General features: G+C 35.8%; 4 protein-coding genes across 4 annotated transcripts in view; 3 read left to right on the top strand and 1 right to left on the bottom strand.

The window, feature by feature from the left end:
• Window positions 1-10,768, bottom strand: part of LOC107705532 (SH3 domain-binding protein 5-like) — a 16,920-nt gene extending 6,152 nt beyond the window's left edge. Inside the window, exons 1-3 of the mRNA XM_016508842.1 lie at window positions 10,465-10,768; window positions 9,605-9,667; window positions 7,394-7,522 (exon numbers count right to left, since the gene is read on the bottom strand). Of these exons, the coding sequence (XP_016364328.1) occupies window positions 7,394-7,522; window positions 9,605-9,667; window positions 10,465-10,545 (273 nt within the window). The 5' untranslated portion in view covers window positions 10,546-10,768. The remainder of the gene's footprint in view (window positions 1-7,393; window positions 7,523-9,604; window positions 9,668-10,464) is intronic.
• Window positions 10,769-12,820: 2,052 nt separating this feature from the next.
• LOC107705916 (28S ribosomal protein S15, mitochondrial-like) lies at window positions 12,821-21,756 on the top strand. Its single transcript, XM_016509445.1, has 8 exons — window positions 12,821-13,114; window positions 18,860-18,922; window positions 19,009-19,084; window positions 19,225-19,273; window positions 19,461-19,545; window positions 19,664-19,722; window positions 21,164-21,355; window positions 21,461-21,756. The coding sequence occupies exons 1-8, from the start codon at window positions 12,907-12,909 to the stop codon at window positions 21,572-21,574; spliced, it is 846 nt and encodes a 281-aa protein (XP_016364931.1). The 5' UTR covers window positions 12,821-12,906; the 3' UTR covers window positions 21,575-21,756.
• A 417-nt stretch (window positions 21,757-22,173) lies between these two features.
• On the top strand, window positions 22,174-24,470 carry LOC107705924 (cornifelin-like). The gene is made up of 4 exons (XM_016509457.1): window positions 22,174-22,252; window positions 23,272-23,437; window positions 23,634-23,770; window positions 23,908-24,470. Exons 2-4 carry the CDS (start codon window positions 23,329-23,331, stop codon window positions 24,004-24,006), a joined length of 345 nt encoding a protein of 114 aa, XP_016364943.1. The 5' UTR covers window positions 22,174-22,252; window positions 23,272-23,328; the 3' UTR covers window positions 24,007-24,470.
• Window positions 24,471-25,128: 658 nt separating this feature from the next.
• LOC107705542 (protein OSCP1-like) overlaps window positions 25,129-26,546 on the top strand; it is a 12,469-nt gene continuing 11,051 nt past the window's right edge. Inside the window, exons 1-2 of the mRNA XM_016508855.1 lie at window positions 25,129-25,226; window positions 25,317-25,454. Of these exons, the coding sequence (XP_016364341.1) occupies window positions 25,139-25,226; window positions 25,317-25,454 (226 nt within the window). The 5' untranslated portion in view covers window positions 25,129-25,138. The remainder of the gene's footprint in view (window positions 25,227-25,316; window positions 25,455-26,546) is intronic.

The following is a 26,546-nucleotide window of genomic DNA, read 5'->3' on the forward strand; positions in this document are numbered from 1 at the left end:
CAAAGAAACTAGCAGAAGGGTTATACACACAACCACCAGCTCATTAGATACACACACACATATATATATATATATATATATATATATATATATGAACCATTAGTTTTTATAAAAATCTGTATTATGACCTAACATGCCATTTTAAACAATAGTAATCAACAATGTGGATAATCTATGAAGCAATCAGTGCTAGAGATGGAGAAACTTTACTCATGCACAGAACATCCTGTATGGTGACATATTAAACCCACCCTTTAACTTCCTTTATGGTGAATTAAAGCCAGCCATGCTAAAGCCGTGCAAACATAATCCTTTCCTATTCCTTCACTTTTAAACTTTAATCTCCAAGTTACTCCCACTGACAGAAAAGCCTGCGGAAATCTCTTACCGATTCAGCCTACTTATCCAAACAGAACTGGTTGGAAACAAGTTTTCTAACCAACCAATTGCAAGGAGGCAGTTTTACACTTTGAAGTGATTTACAGTGTAGAGAGATCATGCAATTCAACTCAATTTAGAGAAAATCATAATGTAATTCATACAAGGTTGATGTTCTGCATTTAAATGGAATATTACTATGACAGACAGACCTCCAATCCAATCAGTAAAGGACACAGACGGATGGAAGGGCTGGTGTGGTAAGTTGTGAAATGAAATTAAATAAGTCTATTTTAGCAACATAAGACAATGCTCAAGCTATATGACTTTAAAAATGGCCAGTACACTAAAGAATTCAGCAAACATCAAAACTTTGGAAGCTTTCATGTTCATGCAAGGGTATATATTTTTTTTAATATTCATTAAAATGATACTCAAAGGTACACTGAGGTCAAAAGTTATTTCCTGAGGAGTTGCGTGTTAATATTAACTGCTTCAAATCAGTTCCACTGCACAGTGAGGCATTGAAATGAACTAAATCTAACATTTAACAAGCGGCGCAAAAATTATTTTATTGAATTTTTTTTTTTTTAATGTGATTTCAGTTCAGCTGACTTTTAAGCAGAGAAGCTGATTATTAATTTGACTGCAATTAAATGGGTAGAAAATAAAATAAGTCCTATTAAATCAAAGCTTTATCCTCTTTCAAACTCCTGATTTTATTAACCACATTCTGACCAAAAATAATGCAGAGGCAATCTCAAAATGAGATGTTTTGGGTGAAGGGTGACCCAGTTGATATGCTGTTTTGATGTTCGTAACCAATTGACCTGGTTCCAGGGGCGGTTTCTCCATTAGGGCGATTGGGTGACGCACCACCAAAGCGCGAAAGGGAGGGATTTTTTTCTTTCACATTCAACCACAGTGTTACGCTAGCTTTCACTGTTTGTTCTGACTCTAAATAGTCCAATCAGCATCGAGTCGCGTTTTGTGTAGTACCGCCCCTTTTTGGGCGATTTCTGTCAGACTGAGAATCGCCCCGAGTGCTCCCATAGACTTCCATACAAAGATCATTTTTTTCGAACTGCAGGCACTGCAATGCAATCTCTATGAGTTCCGGGAGGGCTAGCACTAACGTGCTTTCGTCATCATGCGTAACCTTAACTTGTGCAAGGATTGGTGGGAACAGTGACATCCAATAATATTTAAAAACTATTTTGAATTTTAACAACAAGAAAAAATTTTTAAACTACTTTAATATCTTTATCAAATGTGAAAAAAGAAAAAAAAAACAGAGAGACGGGGACAGCTACGCCAACTCAAATTCAGTTGTCAGTTGAACTTGATCGTCATCTTGGTGAACGTTACCTCAGCGCAGATGAATTCTATCGTGTCATTGAAAGAAATACATAGTAGTTCAGTTTCCTTTACATCTTTAACTAGCCGTTAATTTATCAATTGAATGGGTGACCTATCCTCATTAATCATGCAAACATTTGCCCCCCCTGAGAGAATTGGCAGGAGCCGCCACTGCCTGGTTCTGACATAAAACTAAAGGCATTTGTGATGCTTTTATGCATCTCATTTCACATGGCATAAAAACAAGGCCATTGTGACACTTTCTGACCTGGAGATCATCCTACTGAAGACTAATGCTTTTATTGCTTCAGCGCACACTGGACTGGGACTTCGAGCTTAAACGTGAGACTTCAAAGTTTATCTTATCAAACGTTTCTGCGGTTGAAAATAAACCTTGGACTGAATTAGGGCCGAAAATACATTAGGGTTTCCCATAAAATAAACCCCCAAATTCTTTGTCATTAAGAAATCAAGTATAGCTTAATGCTGTGATAAATATAGCCATTCTGAACCAACTTATTGTTTAAAGATTATTGACTGAAGGCGGAAGGCAGCAGAGAGGTTTTGACTCATAAACTGATTGCCATAAATCTGCTTTGGTGTCATGTGGTCACCATTATAACAGTTCACCACCAAGAAAGCACACATTCTACCAAGCAAGCATACATGTATTCCCATTCCCAATTCCCCAGCAGAGGTCATGAGGATTCCTGCAAATGGACACAATTTTCACCCTCATTCCTCTGAGTACTCTGGTTTATTAATTTCCTGCCAATGGATACAGGAAAAACAATCAATCAATCAGAAAAGATGATAGGTAGCCACGGATGAGATAAAGGCATTTACAACCATCCCTCCTGACTTACAGCCAAACATTGCAGAATATTATCAGAGGGGTTTCATTGCACTGCCTCAATATGACTCAATGTTTGGCTGCCAAAATGATGTAATAAAGCAGACTAATAGATTTTCCTCACATAACAGAGCAACAGAGAACTGAATTTTGCACTGTTGCCACCAGCATTTCAGAGAGATTAAATCTTAGAGTTCAAAGAGGGACTGAACCATCCAAGAAAGGCTCATTGTAGTTAGTAGGTGAAATAAAGGTCTAGTTTAAGCCTATTTGATGCTGTATAAGGATTTAAGAACATTAGGGGAGAGAAAGGATACTAGTAATGACACATTCTATATGTGTGTGTATGTATATAGACACACACATATACACATAATATTTTTCATACTATGCCTACTCGTCCATACAACATAGAACCAGTAAAAACACAAACATATAATACTGGCAATAGGAGAACACAAGGTCAAATTTAGGGCATTTGAGCTACTCATAAAGTGAAGGAATTTATATTTAAACTACTCAGTTTTATGAGAAGGCAGAAGTGCTGCAGTGGCACTCTAAAGAGAGTTCGATGACACTCGCACATAGCTGCAGATGTTTTAGCTGTGCCGCCCATCTGAGCAATGGCCAGTTCTCAAACTGAAATGCTGAGTGAGACCATTGGAATCATTATTGGATATGACAAATATGCAGCACAAAGGTCCTTGTCTGTGTTTAAGCACAGGACACATCACAGCAAAAGGATTCTCCCTGGCTCTTCTAAAACAGAGGAGTTCAGTGTTATATGTAGACAGAGTCTAATTTTTACAGTATAAGCATTGGTACTCATTTCCACACTCTACATTGTTGTTATATAATGATTAGCCAAACACGAGGATAGCAAATCATTATGTAAGTTATTTAAATACAGAAGTCTCAAAAGTACAAGAGCAAAAACATAATGTTTAAAAGTTTGAATTTAATTAAAATAAAATTAATTTATTTAAATTAAAATGTAAATAAAAATGAATACTTCTATTCAGCAAGGATGCATTAAATTAAAAGTTGTAATTTTTTATTTTTTTTTAATAAATGCAGTTCATCTTTCTATTCATTAAAGACTCCTGAAAAATTATATATCATGGTTTCCACAAAACATTAAGCAGCACAACTTGAGTACTGGACTGGAGTAATTGTTTCTGAAAATTCAGCTTTGCCACCACAGAAATAAATTACATTTTTTAAATATATTAAAATACTAAATACTAAATCATGTAACTTCAAAAATATTATTCAGTATTAACCTTTGTAAAAACGTTTCAAGGCTCTTGAATAATAATGCTAATAATAATAAAGTCTTCACAAATCCATTCTAGTAAAATCATTTTACAAGCATACTGGAAGAGCATTACACAGAAGCTGAAAAACTGATGTATATATGAATGTATACGAGAAGGAATATGTGTGTGCATTATTCAGAAGAGCTCTTAATGAGAAATGTGTTCTGAATTACCGTATTGGCCCGAATATAAGACGACCCTGATTATAAGACGACCACCCCTTTTTCCAGATGTACCTTTTGGAAAAAGGCTTTTTAAAAACCAAATCTTGTTTTTTCTCAGTAAAACACATTTTGTCTTCAATTATTTTCATATTGCATATTTTTCCTATTTTAATTTTTGTTTTGAAAGTATGGTAAAAACTGGTAAAATGTACCAACAATCACATTTAAAAAATATACACTTTTTGATATACCATTAAAAAAAAACAAAAAAAACAGGTAGCCCATCTGAATTAGAACATTTAGGCTATCCATCTATTAGTAGCCTACCAAAATCTTATTAACAGTAGAAGTTAAATCTTACTGTAGTCTTCAAATCTGGGTACTGTCTTACGTTTTAAAATCACAAAGGGAGTTTGGTGCCATCAGGCTAATGTGACAGTCACGACTCATGCAGCTGTCAGGTTTTTTTTTCTTTTGTTTTTACTCGCGATCTTTACAACACGCATTACATTACGTATTTCATGGCACACTCGTTTTATGCGTATTTGGCGCCACCTAGTGTTGTGGGTGTATTATTGACATGTCAAAGTCTAGACCCTGAATATAAGACGACCGCGTTTTTTCAGATGTATTTCCAAGAAAAAAAACATCGTCTTATATTCGGGACAATACGGTATTAATATGAGAACAGCGCTGAAAAATCGTTCAACCTCGAATCAGCAGACCAGTCATAGAAGGTGATGTTACGGTTTCCTGCATTCATTATACCTCATCACTGATTCCTTCTAAACTCAAGAGTCTTCAACTGCTTTCAAAGCGTAGATACTGACAGCTTTAACTGCAGAGGCCCTGTGATCCATGCAATTTTATTTTAAAGTACTCTGATGGACCCTTAACAATTGTATGAGTGTAAACTAGACTTTAAAGTGAGCCAATCTAAACACATCAAAGCACAGATAGGAAATGGAAAAATATCCTCAGCTCAAGCTCTAGCTTGATGAACAAGCTGTTTAAACCTCGGAATAAGAGGTTTTAACTTCTGAAAGTTATAGTACAATTCCATGGTACCTCTAATTGACCCCTTAAAAATAAGACCGCGCTTTTTATTCAGGGAGACACTGGAATGTATCAGATCTACAATACGCTGTAGTCTAAAACAGCCGCCTGTTTCTCTGAACACAGTATAACATCTGAAAAAAGGAAGTGATAAATCAAGAACAAGCTCAGAAGAAAAAGAATTAGCTCTAAATAAGGTATCATTTGAATTAGGGGGGGATTTCCACTGATGTTTTTGACAAAAACTGGCAACAGAGGTTATACATGGTTATTGGAAATATTTTTCTAAATATACTAGAGGAAATTTAGGGGGAGACGGTCAGTGAGAGACAGTGCAGGGGTGGGGGAAAGAAAGACACGGCAAACTGCAGAGACAGGCAACAGTTAAAGCTCCACTGCAGTCAGGTTCACTGCAGAGAGACACTACAGAGGAGAGAAGAGAGAGACATGAGACTGATCATGCAGAGTATAGACAAGCCTGACATCTATTTTATACATATGAAAACCCATAAAATCACATCAGGAGAACTTTGAGGCTTTTAGTCCATGTTTTTTTTTAGCTGTGTGGCCATCTTTATGATATTTTTATTTATCGTTTAAAGGGGTCATAGGATGCTACATGCACTTTTACAAGTTGTTTGAACTGAAATGTGTGTTGGCAGTGTGTGTACACAACCACCCTATAATGATAAAAATCCACCCAGTGTTTTTTTTTTTAAATCTCCTTAAATGTTTTCCCCTTTCTCAAATCCTGTCTGTGTGAGGTCACACAGACAGGCCCCTCCCACGATAGTTTGATTGACAGTAGCGTTTCAGCACAGACTGGACTGGTGTCTTACCTTAGACCCGCCCTGAGTGACTGTCATCAGTCCACCATTGTATTACAACTGGAGCAGATGTAGACAAGAATGACTCCTAATAAGCGATTGAGGTGTTCTGTTGTTGGATGTAATAATGAACATAGCAGTCGTTATTTACTCCCGACATCTGAGCCTCTGAACTGCAGTGGATTTTGTTTGTTTCTGAAGGGCATGCTCCCCCGATCTGCCTAAATGCGTCTATGTTCGCGCGAATCATTCATGATCCAGCCTCATCTACAGAAGAAGTGAGTATAATGTTTTGTAATGAATCTTTGCAAATCGCCTTTCCTAATAATGTGCTAATTAGCAAGTTTCACGATGAATGCGGCTAAAGTAAACAGTCTCTCTGAGAGCAGCTCGGAAGAGAGGGGCGGGGGCAGCAGAGCTCATTAACATTTAAAGGGAAATGCTACAAAAACTGCTTGATCTGAAAAGAGCTGTTTTTGACAGGGTAAAAAAAGGTGTTTTTACACTACTATTGACAAATTTTAACCAAACTACGTTACAGACTTTTCATTAAGACCCTAAAGAATCATATCAACTTGTGGAAAATGGGCATCATATGACCCCTTTAAATGTTAGTCTTGCTTCTCGCTAAGAGGCAACTGGTGTATCAAATTAGAATAACCTGTCAGTATAAAAGCACATCCTTCAACAGAACGAAGACAGTTTAAACCAGTTCAAATGAATTATCACCACATTAATCATAATAAAGGACCTTGACAACCCAGACAGGACTGTTTCCATAAAAACACTGCAGTTTGTCCCTGAGGAAAACAATAACTTCTAAGGACACATCGCTCTCTTTCACCACCAAGGAAACTGCCTAAAAAAAATCTAGTGCTTTGTCAGTGAAATTAAATAGGCCATTTATAATTCTTCCTTCATGGAGTGAAAAACACAACACTCTAAACTACCTTGCCCTAGTTTCAGAGCGGGTCAGCGCTCCTGTTGTAACTGATTCAGTAAATTAAAGTTCACTAAGTGCTGTATAAAAATCTGAGGAACTTTTGTCAAAGCAAATGTGACATTTTACACCCCTTTCTTCAACACTCCAGCTGCAAAGACACTAACCGAGATAAACCGATAATCTGCTCTTAAAATAGCACAGGCTCTAGAAAAAAAAGAAAGAGAACTGAGAATTGAGCATTTAAACATTCACTCTCTCTCAGCAAAGTGTTTTGTGCCCCGCTGAACGAAGTGACAAAATCTAGAGTTAATGCTACTGTGCCATCCAGCTTATAGCAGATAACAAGATGATAGCACAGCAATCTCCAGAGAGGGATAAAAGAAAACGCACCACAGACAAAATGGTGGCATGCCAACTAAAAACAGATGTTGTGTGGGTGAAGTTGGCTTTAGGAAGATGATCTTGGGTTCTTGTTTTGATTTTCTTGGCCTCACCTGCCGTGCCACCCGCCGGGCCTCCCAGTAGGGTTTCGATTCCTCCACTGCTTTCCCAATCTTCTTCACCAGCTCGTCTAACTTTAGAGTGGCTTCCACCAGCACAGAGCGAAACTTTTGCCTGGCATCCTAGAGACGAAGCAAATATAAACAATCAAATGTTTACGTTCAGGGATGCACAATATATTGGTACCATATCGGTTACCAGCTAATATTAGATTTTATTTATCATATCTGTCGATATTGAATATATAATTGTGCATGCTCATTTTCCCTATTTTTACAATTAGGTTAAGTGGGCTAATGCCCACTTAAAGTTAATAATTGAGAGCATAAATAATTTAATAATAACCAAATTTTAATATCCATTTTTCATACTGTACTATTATAATGTTGTGATTACTAAATTCATTTGTAGCACTTAAATTTAATTTAATTTAAAAATATTTTAATTATTTTAATATATCATTTTAATATTGGCCATAATACACAAATAATCATCAGCTTATTGGTATCAGCCAGAATGATAATTTTTATACAGTTTTGTGCAAAAAATGTTAAAGTTTTATTTTTAATTCAGGCAAAACAGTATATCACTACTTATTACAATTTTGTGTACCAAACATCATGTCTACCAAAATAAACTTATATGTTGAGATGAGTTGAGATGGCACAAACAAACTTTATATAATGTACCATATTGATTTATGCTGACAACATCTGAAATCAGTTGAGTTATTGGTGACACAAGGGATGTTATGCAACTACACACATTTTAAACACTCTAAGAATTACACAGTGAATATATTTTACAGATGCTTGATGCCCTTGGAAATCTGGAAAGTTTTCAATTTGTCATGGCATTCGGGTCAACTGCTTTGCACATAAAAAAGGGCTATACATAAAAAGAGAGTAAAATCAGTTTATTTGTAATCCGATTTGCAAGAAGATCTGTGAATATGTCTAAAGCACACAGAAAATACGCTTTTCACTTGAGTTGTAAACAAGCTTATTCATAAAGGTAATTAAATCATTATTTTATATTTATCGCCCAAGGCAAAGTAATGAGATTAAACTCTATTCGTCACACACATTGATTATTTGCAACGGGCAAACATTCCAGGAAAAATAAATCACCAAGAGTTAAAGCTTTGAAGCGCAACATGGCCACTGACGCAAAAGCAACACTAATTTGGATGACAGCCAAATAGCTCAATTATGGGATTCTCGGAACAATCAGAAATGTTGTATTCATGAAACTCTGCATAAGCAGAGATAAATATTTCTACAGCATGAACTACTGTCATTTCCTAACTGTTGTGCGTGTGTAAAACAACCTAGAAGCTTACCTTGATGTCTTAAGATGGTTAGAGAAGTCTTGGGTAATAAAGACTGTCTTCCCTCACTAAATTTCACATACAGTTAACATATACCCTACTTTATTCAGTTCATCTACAGGAAACAACTTGCTCATATGTTCAGTGTGGAAGACTGTGTTTTGCTGATGTTTTAAAATGAAGGACACAATAAGAATCCTATTTAGGCCAAGTAAACAATAAAAGAGTTGAGTATTTCTCCTTCGGCCTCTGTTTTTGACTCACAATCAGACTACAGACTAACTAGGTCACCTTATTAAATTATTCCATTAGGACATGCCCAAACAATGAACTCAGTGGCATCGGGACAATTCAGTGCGACCAAAGTGCCCACATGACTGAGCCTGAACAGCTGAGTGTGTTTTTGTCTTAACATGTCCTTGTTTACTGCGTGCAGACAGTGTCTAAAAATGCTCTGCATGGGAAAAAATTAAAAGATATGAAAGCAAAATAACAATACATCATATTCCTCATCACGTTATTTTAAAATTAAATTAAGACTATTCAAATTCCTTCATCTTTTTTACGTTTCATTTTTACAGTGTGTGAAGTGCAAAATTCTCTTTTTACTGGATACAAGTTCCAGTCATTTAAGGTTCTCAGAGAACACTTGATCTATTGCATAATCCTGACATTATAACACATTCTGTACAGTGGTGTGCCATGGTTCAAAATTCAAATGTAAAACAGGTGACAGATTAACAATTTACCATCTGATATTACTTTTAAAAAAGCTTGGATACGGCATTTTCCTATTAGAACAAGATTAAACTGAAAAAACTATTTTATTTAAGAAAAAAAAACAACTTTTGGATATAGGATTGTGAAGTCATACCTCAAGCTCAGTTTCACATCTGTTGATGTCATCTGTGGACTGATTCAGCTTCTCAAGCTCTCCCTATAAAGAAAACTCAAGAGTCAAAGATCTGAAATAGAGACATATTCCACGGAGGAATTAATTCATGTCTGTTTTTCATAGACTGCAGTAGCACAAAAAAGAAAGAGACAAGTGGGTTAATGCTACATCTGCATATATTGTGAGAAGACGACAATTGATGCAGTGTTGCCATGTCCGCTTATTACAATCAGCTATTCAAATCATAAAGTCGCTAAATGGACAGTCTGCAGGTGCGTTTTATTATTATTATTATTATTATTATTATTTCTGGAACTGCTAGTTCTTTACATCCATAGTAGCATATAGCCTAATGAAGCATGTTCAACCAGCGTTTGTTTCCATATTTCATTCTGTTTCTTGCCACGGGTTTATCCAAATTATGCATTTTTATAATACGTTTATTCTACAAAGGATTATATCGATTAAATAAGGATATTTTCACTGCGATAAAATAAAATCCCAGGGTCGCTTCTTTCAGGCGTATTGTTTGTTTTGTCAGAGCAGGTGGCTAGTTTTTCCACTCAGATCTGGCAACACTGAATTGGGGCACCCGTGCACTCTGTGCCGCAGACGAGCCGTCAATAAAAAGCAAGTTGCGGCGAATTAATCAATAATTCCCCTCAGGATCAAGGAGTCAATATAGAGATTAACATGCATTGTCACCGTTAAGCAAAATGTGATATGAAACAACCAACTAAATCAATGTGTAAATGCAACGAGTGTATTTCAAACGATCGATCCTTTCATCTCATTCGAAAGATTGACATGCTTTTAAACTAATATAAATGGCAGTCTACCTGAATTCTCGGGTCCACCTCTTCTTCCTCGGGTGATTCAAATTCTTCATCCGACCTGTTCTCCTTGTCTGAGCTGTCCATTTTATTTTATTATCTTGTCAAAGAAATTAAAGGAATGCCCTCCTGTGAGGTGAATGCTAAATATATGTGTCCGTTAGAGATTATTACACATGAATCGCCGAGATCATTCCCTCACACTCTCTAGATCCCTCATTTAAAGAGAGAAATGCTGAGATGCACGCACACAGCTGTGCCGTATGTGAGCCGTGAAGGCAAGGTGAAGACTGTCCCCGCCCCCTTCGCTTTTCACACTAGTGTCTCAGTCTCTCTCCAGCTCAACACTTACAGGCAGTGAATGTCAAATTGATGACAGTGACAAAAACGCTTTGTCTAAAAAGAGAGCACTGGACTTCCAGTGTTGGACCTGATAAATATACAGGTGTCGTTCCACATAAAATGTTGTCTGCTGTGCCAACAATGAATATGAAAACGAAATATAAAAATGAATAGCTGACGCAAACTTTCACTATTTGCCTACAGGCGTTATAGCATAAGAAAAAATCCATCCTTTAACTTTATTATTACTTTATTTGTTTTCTTTTTTTCAAGAAGATGTATTCTGCCCCACCCCTATTTTTCACACTTCTCATTACTTTACATATGAACTTTTATTTTATTGAAAAACAAAATGTCAACCTAAATCTGCTATATAATAAATGAATAAAATGTTTTATTATTTAATAATATTTTAATGTTATTTATTTTTTATTAATAAAATATTTGAAACTATAGTGACATTATCTTAAGCATAAGTGAATATTTCCTCTTTTTTATAACACAATCTTTTAGGTTAGTCAGTTGAGGATCTCAAAATATTACTATTATCATGATACTTAAACAACTGATTATTAAAAAATGGTATATTTATTGAAATATCAGCAATAAAATCTTATCATATAAGCCCTGCACATCCTGCAGTCAAAAAGCATATAGCTAAATGTGAACCATTTTAATGTTTTAAGGCAGCTATGTCCCATTAATGAATACAAGGACACTTAAGGACACTAATCATCTTTTCAAAATAAAAGAGGCACTCATTGCATTGGAATGACCCTTTGGGAAAGTTTTCCAAAAACATTCATCATTATTATCTTCATTATATAATCATATCTCTAATGCCAAAATGTTCTCAAGGCATGATTAGATATGCCAGACAGTTTGAGTTTGTTAACCTTCCTAAAACGCATGACATTAAAATATATCATTAAATGAAGCACGGGATCGTTTGACTTGTGATTAAAGGTCAAGTGAACTTTATGTACAGATTTGCAGAGCAATACTTCAAGTCTTGATATAACATGATGCAATATAACACTCGTGCATTTTGTGACATTGAATTAATGTATTGCAAATGCCTATTCTACACCACAAGAGGGCAGTTTATGATGATATGCCCCAATTAGATGCCTCCTTTGAGCTAACATATGTAAGCAAATAATTAAAACTACTTGTTAGTTTGCATATATTGAGTGTGTTTTCACCAAGGGATTCGCTAGTGTTGTTTCCTGAAGTCTTTGGCTTCTGCCTCTTGTGTCTGCTGTCCATGAAGTGTAGCCTCTTCTGCGCTTCTGATCTTACTGAGACAGACAGAAGTGCATTAATAATCTCATTACTCAGTTGCATTTCTGATAATATTCAACACGTTGTAGACACATAATCTGTAGCGTTCTCTTGAAAGATGCACCATCCTCTGCTTACATAAGTTGCGTCAAGTGCAATCCTTTATTCAGTTTCTCTTCAGTAAACACTGAATATTTTTTTTAACAAGGACCTCAGATCCTGTGTGTCACAACAAAAAACGTTTTTGAAAGAACTGCTGAACCACATGTGCTGCTTGGGCACTGAGAAGGCCCAGGGCGCATTTTATTGGCTCAAAAACATACTTCACTAAAAATGTTTCTTTGATAGTTCCTAATTGTCAAAACTTTTTTGATTCACGTTTTGATACACATGAAAATATCCTCCATGAAAAATTCTACATTCTTCTCTCAGAGACCCCATAAAACATAAGTGCAATCTTTCTTGCTTTAAAAAAGTAAGACTTTATATATATATATATATATATATATATATATATATATAGACTAATTTTTTTTTTATCTGTAAAAGTCTCCAAAAGTACAAGTATGGGGTGTCCTGGCCTTAAAATGACAGAAGGTCAGATAAAAGTATTAGATAATGATAAAACTGTACAGTCATTGTTCTGTTCTTTTTCTAGGTCACAAAGCGAAAATCAAAACGTATCTACATAAACACAAATGTTCACAATGCAAGGCTACATCGATTCATTGGTCACTCGATTGCTTGAACTCGCATAGAATTTTCTGCGCAGATTACTAACGTCTGTTTAAAGATGGCGCCTTACATGAACTGAAGGGGCAAATGCGTTCTGCGAGAGCATATACAAATGAAAGGCGATTACTATATATAATCACAATGGCTTTAAAAAACATTTTTCGATCTACAGTGTTGGGCTTACGGACATGGAGTGTATTTGCAGGCGCGAGGCAGGACAATACTGTCTTACCTGCCATCAAGCAGCCTCAATGCAGCTTTTTTGCGAACTGGACGTCAACCAGTATTTGTAAACGTAAGTATTATTTTTTTGGACATCCGAGCTCTGACTCCACGACTAATAGACTGCTTCAATATGCTGTCTTATATGCACATATTCACAGACACGAGACTGTTATAGCCATTATGATATTGATGGGTCATCTCAACACTTATCCGGTTTTATTTTTAATTCGCAGACATAATTTAGTATTTTCTCTCAAATTGAGATTGAGTTTGTATTATGTTAGTCCATAGGGGTTTCTTATTATGGTTGTGTGTTTAAATTTTGTACAGCGTAGTTTAGTGACGTTTTATGGACAGCGTGTGCAGTTACAGTGTTAACCCCTAGGTGGCTCCAAAAGCTAGGTCACTGCATTTCCTGATTGAATAGGCATCAAATCGTCAGTTTTGTCATATGACCTTTGTTTTGTCATGTCCACATACTTTTAAGCTGTAGATCTTATCCTATATGATCCTATAATAGCTGTCTATTTTCAAATTGTGTCATTCATCATTTGTTTGGAAAAAGCTACTTTCGTCAACTCAACTCAGTTACTAAGACATATTACCCTTTTTGTTAAAATCATCACTTTTATATACACTTTGTGGGGATAGCCATATCCAGTTTATTTCTATATCAAATTAAAAATATTTTATACCGTTTTTCAATTGTTGCAGCACTTAAGTATTAAGTCATATAGATAGAAGTCTATAGTCACATAGATAAGAATATCTAATTCGATGAATGGTAGAATGTTCCTGTGGCTCAGTGGTAGAGTATTGCGTTAGCAGCGCAAAAGGTCATGGGTTCAATTCCCAGGGAACACACTGGTAGAAAATGTATAGCCTGAATGCACTGTAAGTCGCAAGCGTCTGCTAAATGCATAAATTATTAATTATAATTATTATAATTATAGATAAGTGCCATCTGGTGGACATAAATCAATTATTTATTGAAATTATAATTTTTTTTTTATTAGTAAATTTTATAATTTATGTATTTATGGTGGAAATAAGTAAAATCACATGTAATGCCACTTGATACCTGTATATAGCCCCCCTCTCTCTGTCACTCTATATACAATAGACTGTTTACTATACAGTTTTTTTTTTGTATTTCTCATTAATTTCCTATTGTAGTCATTTTTGACCGAGAAGAACACGAGTGACCATTTTTAAGACCGTTGAGCCTTTTTTGAATCATGACAATTTTTTTGTGTGTGTGTTCTCGTAGCAAGAACCAAAAACATCACCAAGTGTCATACCATTCCAATGAAGTAAAAACATGACTGAAGACCACTAGAGGGTTAAAATGAAAAAAAAGAAAAAGAAAAAAAATTGACAGATACAAGTTAAGGGAAGAAAAGCACAAGATGGTTGTCACTTATGTGCGAGTAGGTATCAATATGACTAAGTGTGAGTTATCATCCCAGCAATGTGAGAAAATTAACGATTGTGGGTCTAATTTGATGTTGCAGACTTGTTAGGGGGGCTGGTGTACATTTGCTATTTTGAGTTATGGTTTGAATCTCCCCCACAGTAATATTAATATTATCATTATCGGCTACTAATGCATCAATAATTAATTATTGTATGTTTTGGAAAAGCACTGCAATTATTTGCACTGCACATTTTGGTTTACCTGTAGTACTTGACTCATCCACATTATTGTTATTAATTAAATAATTAATTAAATAAGTCTTATTAGTGTACTTATGGGAGTATTGTTTTAGTTTAGTTCTGTACTTGTGTTCTTTGCTGCCTTTTTTTTTTAGGTAGTTGTTGTTTTAAAAAAAATAACAAGCACTTAACAGTATGTCCTTGGCTAAGCCAGCATGTGTTGTGTAGGATGACAGACAGGTTATGAAGTAGCTATAATCTTGATCTATGTTGTAACCCCTCTCTCCCGGGTCCTCACCGCCACAACTTGTTCTCATTCCGAGTGGGTCTCCGGCATGGGAGGCGGATGCAGTAACAAGGAGGCTAAAGACTGCAGCCACTAGCGCGTCTCTTGAGATCAGGGGAGTGAGGTTTACCTGCACAGCACCTACTCGCTGGCCTCCATTACGCTCACCCCTCTAAACCTCACTCCCATCCGGGTCACGGCACCAATGTAACCCCTCTCTCCCGGGTCCTCACCGCCACAACTCGTTCTCGTTTCGAGTGCGTCTCTTGAGATTAGGGGAGTGAGGTTTACCTGCACAGCACCTACTCGCTGGCCTCCGTTACATTTGTTTCTGTTGTGGCTTTTTACTATTATTTGTCCTTTTGCGGATGATTTCTTATTCAAAGTGACATACTGTACACTTACTACAGGGAAAGTCGCTCTGGAGTGAACTGGGGTCACTGCAGAGTGATGGCTTATGAGATATTCTTCTCTTTTTTTGTGATTTGAAGCATATGGGTTATTGACCTAGATCTTTAATCACTGAGCTTGACCACCCCAATTATGAAAATTACAGCAGCACAACTGTTTTTATCATTTATAATAAAAATAAATATTTAGAAAGAAAAATAAGAATAATTTCTATTGTAAGAAATATTGTAATAATTTTTGAAAAATCATGTGACACTGAAGGCTAGAGTTTTTGTCAAAGCATCATACAGTATCTTTATTAAAGGGACAGTTCCGCAGAATATTGTGGTGTGTTGTTCATGGCCCCTTTTTGTAGCTCTCAAGAGAGGTTGCCGCCAGTATATTTCACTGGGGTTACATCTCTATTTCCCGCGCGTTTTTTCTAGTTCTTGGGGCAAAAAATAATGTGTGGGGGGGATGTGTAGAATTACCATTTCCCGCAAGACTTATGAACTATGAAGGAGTGGGTGTGTATTAGGGCTGTGCGATTAATCGAAATCGAATCGAAATCGCGATTTGAGACGTTGCGATTTCCTAATCGCAAAGCCTGCGATATGGACGCGATATTACTCTGTTCCAGAGCATATGCATGACCGCCAGCATTGAGTTGCAGTCTTACTAACCAATAGAATAGAACAACAGTAATTCCTATTGGAATAATGCCCAAAACAAAAAGGAATTTTGTAATGGTTTAATGGAAACTATAAGAATTTCTGTGATGGTTTCTATCGCACAGCCCTAGTGTGTATACTGTTTAGGTTATTTTACACCCAAAAACGTTTATTTAGCTGATTTGTGAAACCAGCTTTGAAGATTTTCCCATGCATTGAATTAATAACTCCCTCACATTTGTATAGAAATACAGCAGCAGACGTCTTAAGCATCAGCAAAAACATTTACCCATTGTTTTAGTGCCTGAAAGTCTTTTTCTTCACTGCTTTAGCCTTTCTTTGACACATACTAATTTAGTAGTACAAGTAGTACCACGCTGAACAGAGTATTTCACCCTGATAAAATTCTGTCATCATTTACTCACCCTCATGTTGTTGTTCCAAACCTCTGTGGAACATATTTGCTCAGTGTTTTTTAGTCTATACGATGGAAGTCAACTGTTTGGTTACGCAGAAGAAAGTCATTCAGGTCAGGTTTTGAATGATGAGGAAATGATGATGAGGAAATTATTTATTTATTTATTTATTTTAGACATATTTATTCAGTATTAACATGGCCAATGTGCAGTGCACTTTCCTGGGGAAGAAAAAAATCTGTTTAGACAATTGTTATTATTTTTTTGGGAAAGAAATTATAGAAATTAATACTTTTATTTAGCAAGGATGCTTAAAATTGATCAAAAGTGATGATAACGGCATTTACAATGTTACAAAAGATTTCTATTTCAGATAAATACTGTTCATATTGATATCGGAATTATATCGTATCGATCGAAATTAAGAAATATATCGTGATATCAATTTTGGCAATATCGTCCAGCCCTAATTATATTATATTTCGTGTGTGTGTATATATATATATATATATATATGTATATATAAATAATTACATGAAAACCTTATAATAGTGTTAATAAACATAATAATGATGACAGTAACTATAATAGTGCCATTTACAAGTGTTAATGTAAGTGACTGGATGAAGTCACATGTAAAGTTTTACAAGTAAAATCCAAAGAAAAGCACATGGAAAGGTTTCCATTACATATTCATATTCATCTCTACTAACAAAACTTGACATGGCATCATTTCATGTGTTGGCTAAATGCATCTCTGGCTGCAATACTACCATTTAACCATTAGGGGATAAAGAGGACGTGATCAGCTACAGATACAGTTTACACTATCCCCAAGTTTACTTGCAAACCACTAAAGCTGATTATCTCTAAATAGAGCCCCTTTTCTTCATGGTTGGTCAATAAATGTCTAAAACAGATTTATTGTAGGCATTTGAAATTTGAGCAACTGCTTAAATTATATAGTAAATGTAAAACTAGGTGTTATGTTGGAATCCAGTGCTTGTCATTTTATAGTTACATGATATGACAGTGCAAAAGTAATAAATAGTGTAAGAACATTTTACAAGTTTGTCCTGTTTTATTTGGCTATGATGATTATGATGAACTTTTTTTTTTTTTGACAAGAGATATCATGACAGTCTCACAGACATTTATTTTTTTTCCTTGAGTGGGTGTGCGGGAAGGATGTGGCCAACCAAATCACCCCCACCCTTGGTGACACTTTGTCACAATTGACGTGTATTAAATAGTCTGAGCTACAGAAGAGAGTGACTACCAAACTTTTTGACTATCAAATACACATTTAAACACCTCCTTATTAAAGCGTTCTGCATCATTAATAATTATAATTATTGAGGCAGACATGCAGTGATACAGCTTACATCAAATAAAAACAAAGTTCTCCTTGATTCTTGGGGCTCTGGGAATGTAGTTTATTAATTATGCATTATAATTTTTTTATTAAAGGGGTCATATGATGCTGCTGAAAAGAACATTATTTTGTGTATTTGGTGTAATGAAATGTGTTTATGCAGTTTAAGGTTAAAAAAACACATTATTTTCCACATACTGTACATTATTGTTTCTCCTCTATGCCCCGCCTTTCTGAAACGCGTCGATTTTTACAAAGCCCATCGGTCTGAAAAAGCGAGGTGTGCTCTGATTGGCCAGCTATCCAGTGCATTGTGATTGGCCGAATACCTCAAGCATGTGACGGAAATGTTACGCCCCTAATTACAAATATGCATTCATTCATGGTTACCAAGTTTTAGTTCTAATCACTAGTTCTATCATTAAATAGTGCTTAATTATCATAATATCATAATATAATGCTTGATTTGCTGAAGTTAAGAGTGCACATTCAGTTATTTAAGAAGCTGTTCCATTTTACAAAGATAAGCTGATTGGGTGGAATCGTGTGCGTGTGTGTCTGTGTGTGTGTGTGTACCTACTTATATTTTGGGGACAAATTTGTACCCAAAAGTGAGCAAAACCTGACAAAATCGGCAAAAACCTCAATTTGTGGATGTCCTCATTTGTAAAACTGTTATAAAACTAAAGTAAACAGTTTTTTTTTTTACTTTTGAAATTGTACAAATACAGAAAGTTTTCTGTGAGGGGTAGGGTTAGGGGTGGGTTTAGGTTAAAAAGTGTATAACTATCGGTATATAAAAACAATAGAAGTCTATGTAATGTCCCCATTTAGTGTGTGTGTGAAAAATAGTATATCAGTCTGGCGAGTAAACAAAAAAATGTACTAGCCAATGGCGATTATATTGCCAAGGTGTGCGTAGAGGGTTGGAAAGGAAAAATTGAAATTGCGTCATATGACCCCTTTAAGCAATTTTAAAGGGCCTCAGGCAATATATATATGACTTTACTCTTTGTTTCAGGTGATGAAATCCTCCTAAACCAACCAGTGAGGCAGTATGCTCGGCCCTCTAGAAAGAAACAAGGTAAGAGAAAAAATTTAATCTCTGCACACAATCAATTTGATAGCCAATTTTTCGCTCATTGGCTCTTTGCTTTATTTTCTTCCCAGAATTCCCAAGTCAGCTTCAGGACCTGCATCCATCCATGCTGAAGCATGAATATGCATCTGTCCCACTTGCACAATCGTATGTTTTTGCATTGACCCACTCATCCATGTGTAAACATTATGATTGTATATTTGGGATTAGGAAGTACATGATTTCTTCAGACTTCCTTTACGTGCTTGAATGCAGAACGGTAGCAGTATTATGTCATATCTTTGCAGGGTAGACGATGTGGTGAAGAAACTGCTTACGCTGGAGCTTGCAAATCATGTACGGGTTTTCATTTCCTTTTGATTCTTTATTTAATATTTTCAGAATTCAAAATAGGGTGGAATAAACTCAGCTGCTGTGCATTTATGGTAGCTTTTTATTTTGTAAGTCACAATTGACTTAAGAACTATAAAAAGATGTTAAATCATATTTTAATTTAATTATCTGTCATATTGTCTTTCTTTAGAGTGAAAAACTGCGTTTGAAAGAGGAACAGCTTATTGCCAAAGTGCGGAGGGATGAGAACGACCGCAGCTCAACAGAAGTCAAAGGCAAGTTCTCTCTCTTTTTTTTTTTTTTTTTAACAGTTGACAAAGTCACTGTTTTTTAACCATACTGGAATCTCAGAACTTGACTCAATCATGCGGAATGTCCTTGTTTGCGTTACAGTGGCGATTTTGACAGCATGTATTCGCAACTTCCAGGAGCACTTGCACAAGCACCCTAAGGTAAACACAACTCTTCAGTAGCATGACTTTTTTGTCGGCCTTTAGTAAAGGTGTCAAAACTTTTGTTCCCACTCCACTTGATTAACACCCACAGAGAAACAGGATATCCTGTGCATATGCTCATGTGTTCAATAGTAATTGAATCATACACTATGTTAAGAAATTAATCGTTTTATTCAGCGAGGACACATTAAATTGATAAAAAGTCACAGTAAAGACTAATTTTGTTAAATGCTGTCCTTTTGAACTTTCTATTCATCAGAGAATTTTGAAAAAGTGTATCACAGTTTCTATAAAAATATTAATCAGCACGACTGTTTCCAACATTTATAATAATAATAGATGTTTCTTGAGCACCAAATCTGCATATTAGAATGATTTCTGTAGGAAAATGTGACATTTGGAGACTGGAGTAATGGCTGCTAAAAATTCAGCTTTGCCATCACAGGAATAAACTACATTTTAAAAATAGAACAATTATTTTAAATTGTAATAATATTTCACAATATTATTGTTTTTATTATATTTTTAATCAAATAAATGCAGCCTTGTTAAGCATGAGACTTCTGTAAAAACATTTTAAAATCTTATCAATAGTGTACAGTGAGCCCAAAATTTATTTTGAGACACACACACACACACACACAAAACACTTTTCAAATAAAACACTTGTTATATATTGTTAAAAATGAAGACAAACAATTTAGACATCTATTCTAGTCGTCTCTTTCTGGTCATCTTTCTTTAGCAAAAATGTTCATAGTTATTGTGATAAGCCCCTGTGACTACTCTGCTTGAAAAACTGAACTTGAGAGGAAATTACTTCATACCTCCCCCAAATATTAACTTTGGACCAGTTGGTAAAACGTTTGCAAAATAGAAAATTGCAAAAATAGATGAAATAGGGAAGTTACAGTAGTTGTGGGGAAAGCTTTAGAATCATTTGTTTGCAGATGTCACTTTTTCAAATAATGTTTAAATGTATAAATCATTGTATATTCTACTTTATATGAATAATTATAAACACATTCATGTCATAAAGCATAGTTTTCTGTCCCTAGTCCTGTTATTTAAAGGGATAATGATTTACTCACCTTCTCGACATTTACTCACCTTTATGTTGTTCCAAACCGATCTTCAGAATACAAATAAAGAGATTTTTAATATTCTCTCATCATATACGGTATATCCATCCATTAAAAGTCTGTGCAAAAGCAATGGTGTCTCTTCAGAAGACTTGCACTAAACTGCTTGATTCATATGGATTACTTTTTAACGCGTCACAGTTTTGGTTGTGTGGGCTTTCAATGGATGGACAAAAAAGATGAGTCTTACAGATTTGGAACAACATGTGGGTGAATAAATGATGACAGAATTTTCATTTCAGAGAGACAAGTTAATGTGCAACAGCATCAAAACCTCTTCTGTTTCATTCCATCAGGATAAAGCCAACAAAAGATGGATGCTCATGGCCATCGACAGGAGGAAGACAAAGCTGAAGATTCTGAGAAGGACTCGTTATGATTCTTTCGAGAAGGTGTGTCAAGAGCTTGGAATCACATACACGTTCCCTCCTGAATATTATCGGCGGGTCACCCGACGTTGGCTGGCCAAAAAGGCCTTCTGCAATAAGGTAATGTTCTCAGCCCAGCTCAGCCAAAATGCCCCAATGCTTTTTTTTGTAGATTTCATGGTTTGTGTTTCAGCTGTTGTTTACATTGTATTTTCTTCCCTTCAGGTCTTTCAAGAAGTCCAGAAACAAAAAGCAGAGCAGAGAGAGAAACAGAGAGCAGCGGAGGCTAAGGGAAAGGAGCCAACATCCTCTACAGAACCACAAGGAACTGTAGCATAGTGATGTTCAGACAGCTGTCAATACTTGTGTGCTGACAAGTCCAGAAGAACAACCTGATACATCAACATTCAAAGAAAAATTAAACAGAAACATCATGCTCCACATCAAATTATCATCATTTATTTTGCCTTTCATTGATAATTCACTTATTTCTCTGAATGTTTTTTGGCTGCACCAAATAAAAGAGCTTAAAATTCATTGTTTGGTCATCATTCCTCAAAATACTGATGATTATATCAGAATAACTTCACAGAAATACTTTGATGACATTAGTTTCACTCACTCAGGAGTTTTGGATTGGCAGCTGATGAAGACCTGTGTCATATATGCAAGACTGATGCATTGTGGTTGTGTGGCTATAGTGCAAATGGTTTGGTTGCTCTCAGTTCCCTGAACGTTGTAATTTTACAAGAAATGTGTGACAATCAGGTGAATGATCTGAGGTCAAACTATCAATTCTTTACTCATGTGAGATTATATATTGATTGTTAAGAGTTCTGGTAGATCACATTTCCTATTATAACTCAGACCTCCCCCTTTGTGATGTGCTTTGTGTGAAGCTTATATGCGTGAATCGGAAACGTTGCATACGAGAGTAGCAAACGCGGTGTGTAGGTGTGTGTCACAACTTCCTTTTCAGCTGCAAGCCCCAGATCAAGAGGCTCAGAAGAACACGAGGTACTTTTTTGTAGTTTACTATTATATATTATGGTACATTTTTCAGATTTTTTGTTTACGCTTTATTTTAAGGTGTCCTCGTTGCAGTGTAATTATACATTTAAGTACTGAGTAATATTAACTATTACAAGGTTAAGATTAGGAATAGGGTTTGGTTTAGGGTTACTTGCATGTAATTATGCATAATTAATTATTATTATAATAGTAAGTACATGTAATATGCGTAACAAGGACACCTTAAAATAAAGTGTTACCCTTTTTCTAAAGATAAAAATAGCCTTAATCTCAAAGCTGTTAGTTTCATATATTGCATTATTATTATTAATCAGTTATTATACATGTTAGTGGGATACAGACTATAATTATCTGTTAAAATAAGTGTAAGTAGATCTGGTTCAGATTTTTTTTTTTCCAAAAACTTTTTACACATCAAAATGTGTATAGGAATGTAAAATTTTCTGTCCTGTAAAACAAATTTTTAAAGGTACAGTTCACCCAAAAATTTAATTATTTACTAACCTTCATGAGTTTCCAAACCTGTATGATTTTCTTTTTACAGTAGAACACAAAAGAAGATATTTTGAACAGTGTTTTAACTGTTTTTACCCATACACTAACAGTCAATGGAGTCAAAAATAATATTGGCTTTCATTGAACACTATTGTGTACAATGTACACATTGTACACTATTGCCAATGATAATATTGGCTTTCATTGAACACTGACTTTCATTGTATGGACAAAAAAAAAAGAAAGAAACAAAAACACTGAAGGATTTGTATAAACATCTTTTCCTTATACAAATGAAATAATACAAATTTGGAACGAAATGTGGGAGAGTAAATTGTGACAGAATTTATTATGGGTAAATGATTCCTTTATTTGTACAAAAGACCCAAAAAGCAGAATGTAAAATATTATGAAATAGATATTTTTCTTTCTAAAATGATGATTAAATGTTAATTAGTAAGTGTTATTTTGTATAACAATTGACAGATATGCATTTGTCACTCTTCTAGGAAGGAAACCTCTCGAGCCATTTTCTCATCTTTGCTGGACTGCTCATTTTGACTGACATGTCAAACCCAGTCATCACTCAGCCCGGTGCTGGATCTTACGGTACAAATGTGCAGACTGGAGAGTGGAGCACCGGTCTTTGTTCTTGCTGCAGTGACCTATTTGTCTGTAAGTTCTGAGAGAAGTCAGCAAATCTTTTGAAGAACTTCAAAGATACCACTTCACTGGCATATTTTAGCTGTGGTTTAATATTTAGCCAAGGAGGACTCGTGACGTTAGTCAGTTTACTGCTTTTGTCAGTGGCATGTCATCAACATAAAATGGATGATCTTTGAGCTATTTTCTGCATTTTTTCATTGTCTAGGTGCTCTTGGCTGTGTCTGTCCGATAGCTCTCAGCTGTTACACAGCAAACAAGTACGGTGAAAATGTATGTCTAGCATGTGTACCTGGAGGAATGGCAGCAATGAGGACACACATGCGACTGACCTATGGAATACAGGTAATATATACTACAAATTAAGGATTGGATTTCTCATATTGCGTATTTAAGAATTATTATTCATGCCATTTATTGCTGTCTCCACTTGTTTTGTACATACTGTATTACACAATGATATTCTTTCCCCCCCCCTGCAGGGCACAATATGCAATGATGCTTTGATGACCTGTTGCTGTGGAATATTTGAAACATGTCGAATGACCAGAGAAATTCGTGTCAGGAATGGCGAGGCCTAGTTACTGTCTTTACTAATAACTGTTTAAGTCTTAAGATTTTTTTTTTTTCTAAATATTTTTTAAAAGCATTCAAATTCATTGAAATCAACACATCATTTATTAATTTTCTCTTCATTGTTAAAGGCAGGAGAATTAAAACCAGGATAGAATTCATAAACATACATTTTTTGGAAATAAAAAGCGTAACCAATACTGTTTACTTAGTCAACAAAGAGTGTTACCTTACATTATTGCAGTTTAAAAGTCTTGAATTTGTGTAAATTCTTGTAATGTTCATTAATATATTGTATGTTTTGCTGTACAGTTTTGCTGTAATGCTCAAAATGTGCCAACCTGCAGCATTAATATGTAACTGTACAGAAGCTGTGTGTCATATATTTAATAATCACCCAAGCACAGTACAGTGGAATTAATCATATAGCCTACCTAATCATATTAAATAAAACGACACCATTTTTACGCTATTTACTGATTACTGTTGATTCTAGTACTTTTTTGTTTTGTTTCACAAACGACCATAACAAATTATATGACTTCTTTCACATCACACATGAAATATATACGTCAAACGTACAAAAATGTTGCTTGTGTTACCTGCGCTGCGTCCGAAAGCTCTAAAATGCTGCCTTCGGAGGCAGCATTTCAAGGCATGAAGGCATCAAGGCACGTCCGAATACAAATTCTGCTTCACTTCCTGTCTCCGAAGGTACCTTCTTCTGATCGAATTTTGAAGGCAGCATAGATGTATCTTTCGCTGCCTTTGATATCCCACAATCCTGTGCGTTCCATTTCGTGACGGTTGGGCTAAAAAAATAAAGATGGCGTCTGAAAGTTGCGTTTGGTGGTCAGTTTGTGTGTAAATATATGTTTCTGATTAACGTTTTGCACTTTTGATGTTATTTCTAGCAAGAAATCAGTATTATAATAATTAAATATTTGTTTAGTTATCATCAAAACTCCTTCTATTTTGTTGTAGATCATTAAACCGTTATGCTGCCTCAGAAGCCTGTCCGAAATCAGTTTCATGAGGTGCCTTCGTGCAAAAACGCTGCCTGCAAAGTCATTGCCTCATACGGCAGCGAGGCAGCAAGTCAGCTGCCTAGGCTTTGTTTCGGACGCAGTCCTGATTTTCATGGCGAGACGTATTACGTCTTCGGCGCGCAGCAGTACGAGCGCCTCTGATTGGCTGTTGTTGGCGGTGACCTGGCAACCGAGAGAGGGTTTACAGACGCTTATTTATTCTGCAGGATCTTCAGAGAGCGCAGATCGCGTCTTTTTATTGACAACCTGTGATTGCTTCCCGATACTAGCTGCTCTTCATCCATCTCCAGAGAGGATGTCGACGCGAACGCTGCCTCTGCTCTTCATTAATCTGGGTGGAGAAATGCTCTACATCCTGGACCAGCGCCTGCGGGCTCAGAATATCCCAGCAGATAAAGCGAAGAAAGGTAGATGGCAGCTAATATGCCACGGGGCTGATGAAGCAAGTCATATAAACGTTGTTTTTATGATCATGGTTTATGATCTCTCTAAAGAAGCTGCTGGATTATCTGCTATTGCTGTGCATAATTAGCCAGTTAGCCTGTGTATTTGAATACAGTGGCCCAGTTCAGTTACAGCCGTATGCAGGCAACGTTATGCCATTCTTTGCAGACAACAGTATTTAAGGCAAGACACTACAGACAGAAACATTGTTTTTGTTGTTGTTGTTGTTGTTGTTGTTGTTTTCATGACCTGGGGTCCGTTCTTCGTACGTCGCTTATTACATCCGAGATGATATCATCGCGCTAATTCGGTTCTTCGAACGCACCTGTTGTTGATGATTAGCATGGCTGGATTGAGTTCTCTGAGATAATTGCTCGTTCATGGGTTGGTTTAAAAGGGGCTATGTATCGATACTCGAAACCACGATTAGCAATGCAGCGATTGGCTGGCGGCAAGACAGCAACGTAATTTGAGATTCTGGGCTTCCCATTATGTGTCGTTTCGGACTAGTGGAAGGAAAACATCCAAATCCAAATTTAGTGTTTATTTTATTCTACAATACATATTTTTAAAGCCGTTTTCTCAAATTGAGTTTTTTCTCATGAACTGAGCCAGAAATCTCTGTAGTTACATAGGCCTACTTAATACAGAATTTTGAATTTGGCTTTATACAGTGCTCAGATTTCTGTTCTGTAAATGTATGCAAATTAGTGAATTTTTAATGAATTAATACCTCATTTTCACATTCAAACATAACATTTCAGAAAATTAGTAATATAAATCAATCAACTTGGTATGGTGATATTTATTTATTAGTAAATGTTTTACCCTGTTCACTTGGCGTGTCTTACCTTAAATAAGCAAAACTATTTTAAAGGCAGAGTAAGTGATTTCTGGTAGCCAATGTTGATATTTGAAATCACCAAAACAAACACGCCCCTACCCCAAAAGGGTCTTGCCCCTATTTTGATAGCTCCGCCCCACATATACGTACGCAACCCAGGCAACGATTAGTTCTGTGAAACAAAGCAAAACCAATGTTACACCATGTCTAC

This window comes from Sinocyclocheilus rhinocerous, unplaced genomic scaffold (assembly GCF_001515625.1).
Source record: "Sinocyclocheilus rhinocerous isolate Xijiao unplaced genomic scaffold, SAMN03320098_v1.1 scaffold222, whole genome shotgun sequence".
NCBI lineage: Eukaryota > Metazoa > Chordata > Actinopteri > Cypriniformes > Cyprinidae > Sinocyclocheilus > Sinocyclocheilus rhinocerous.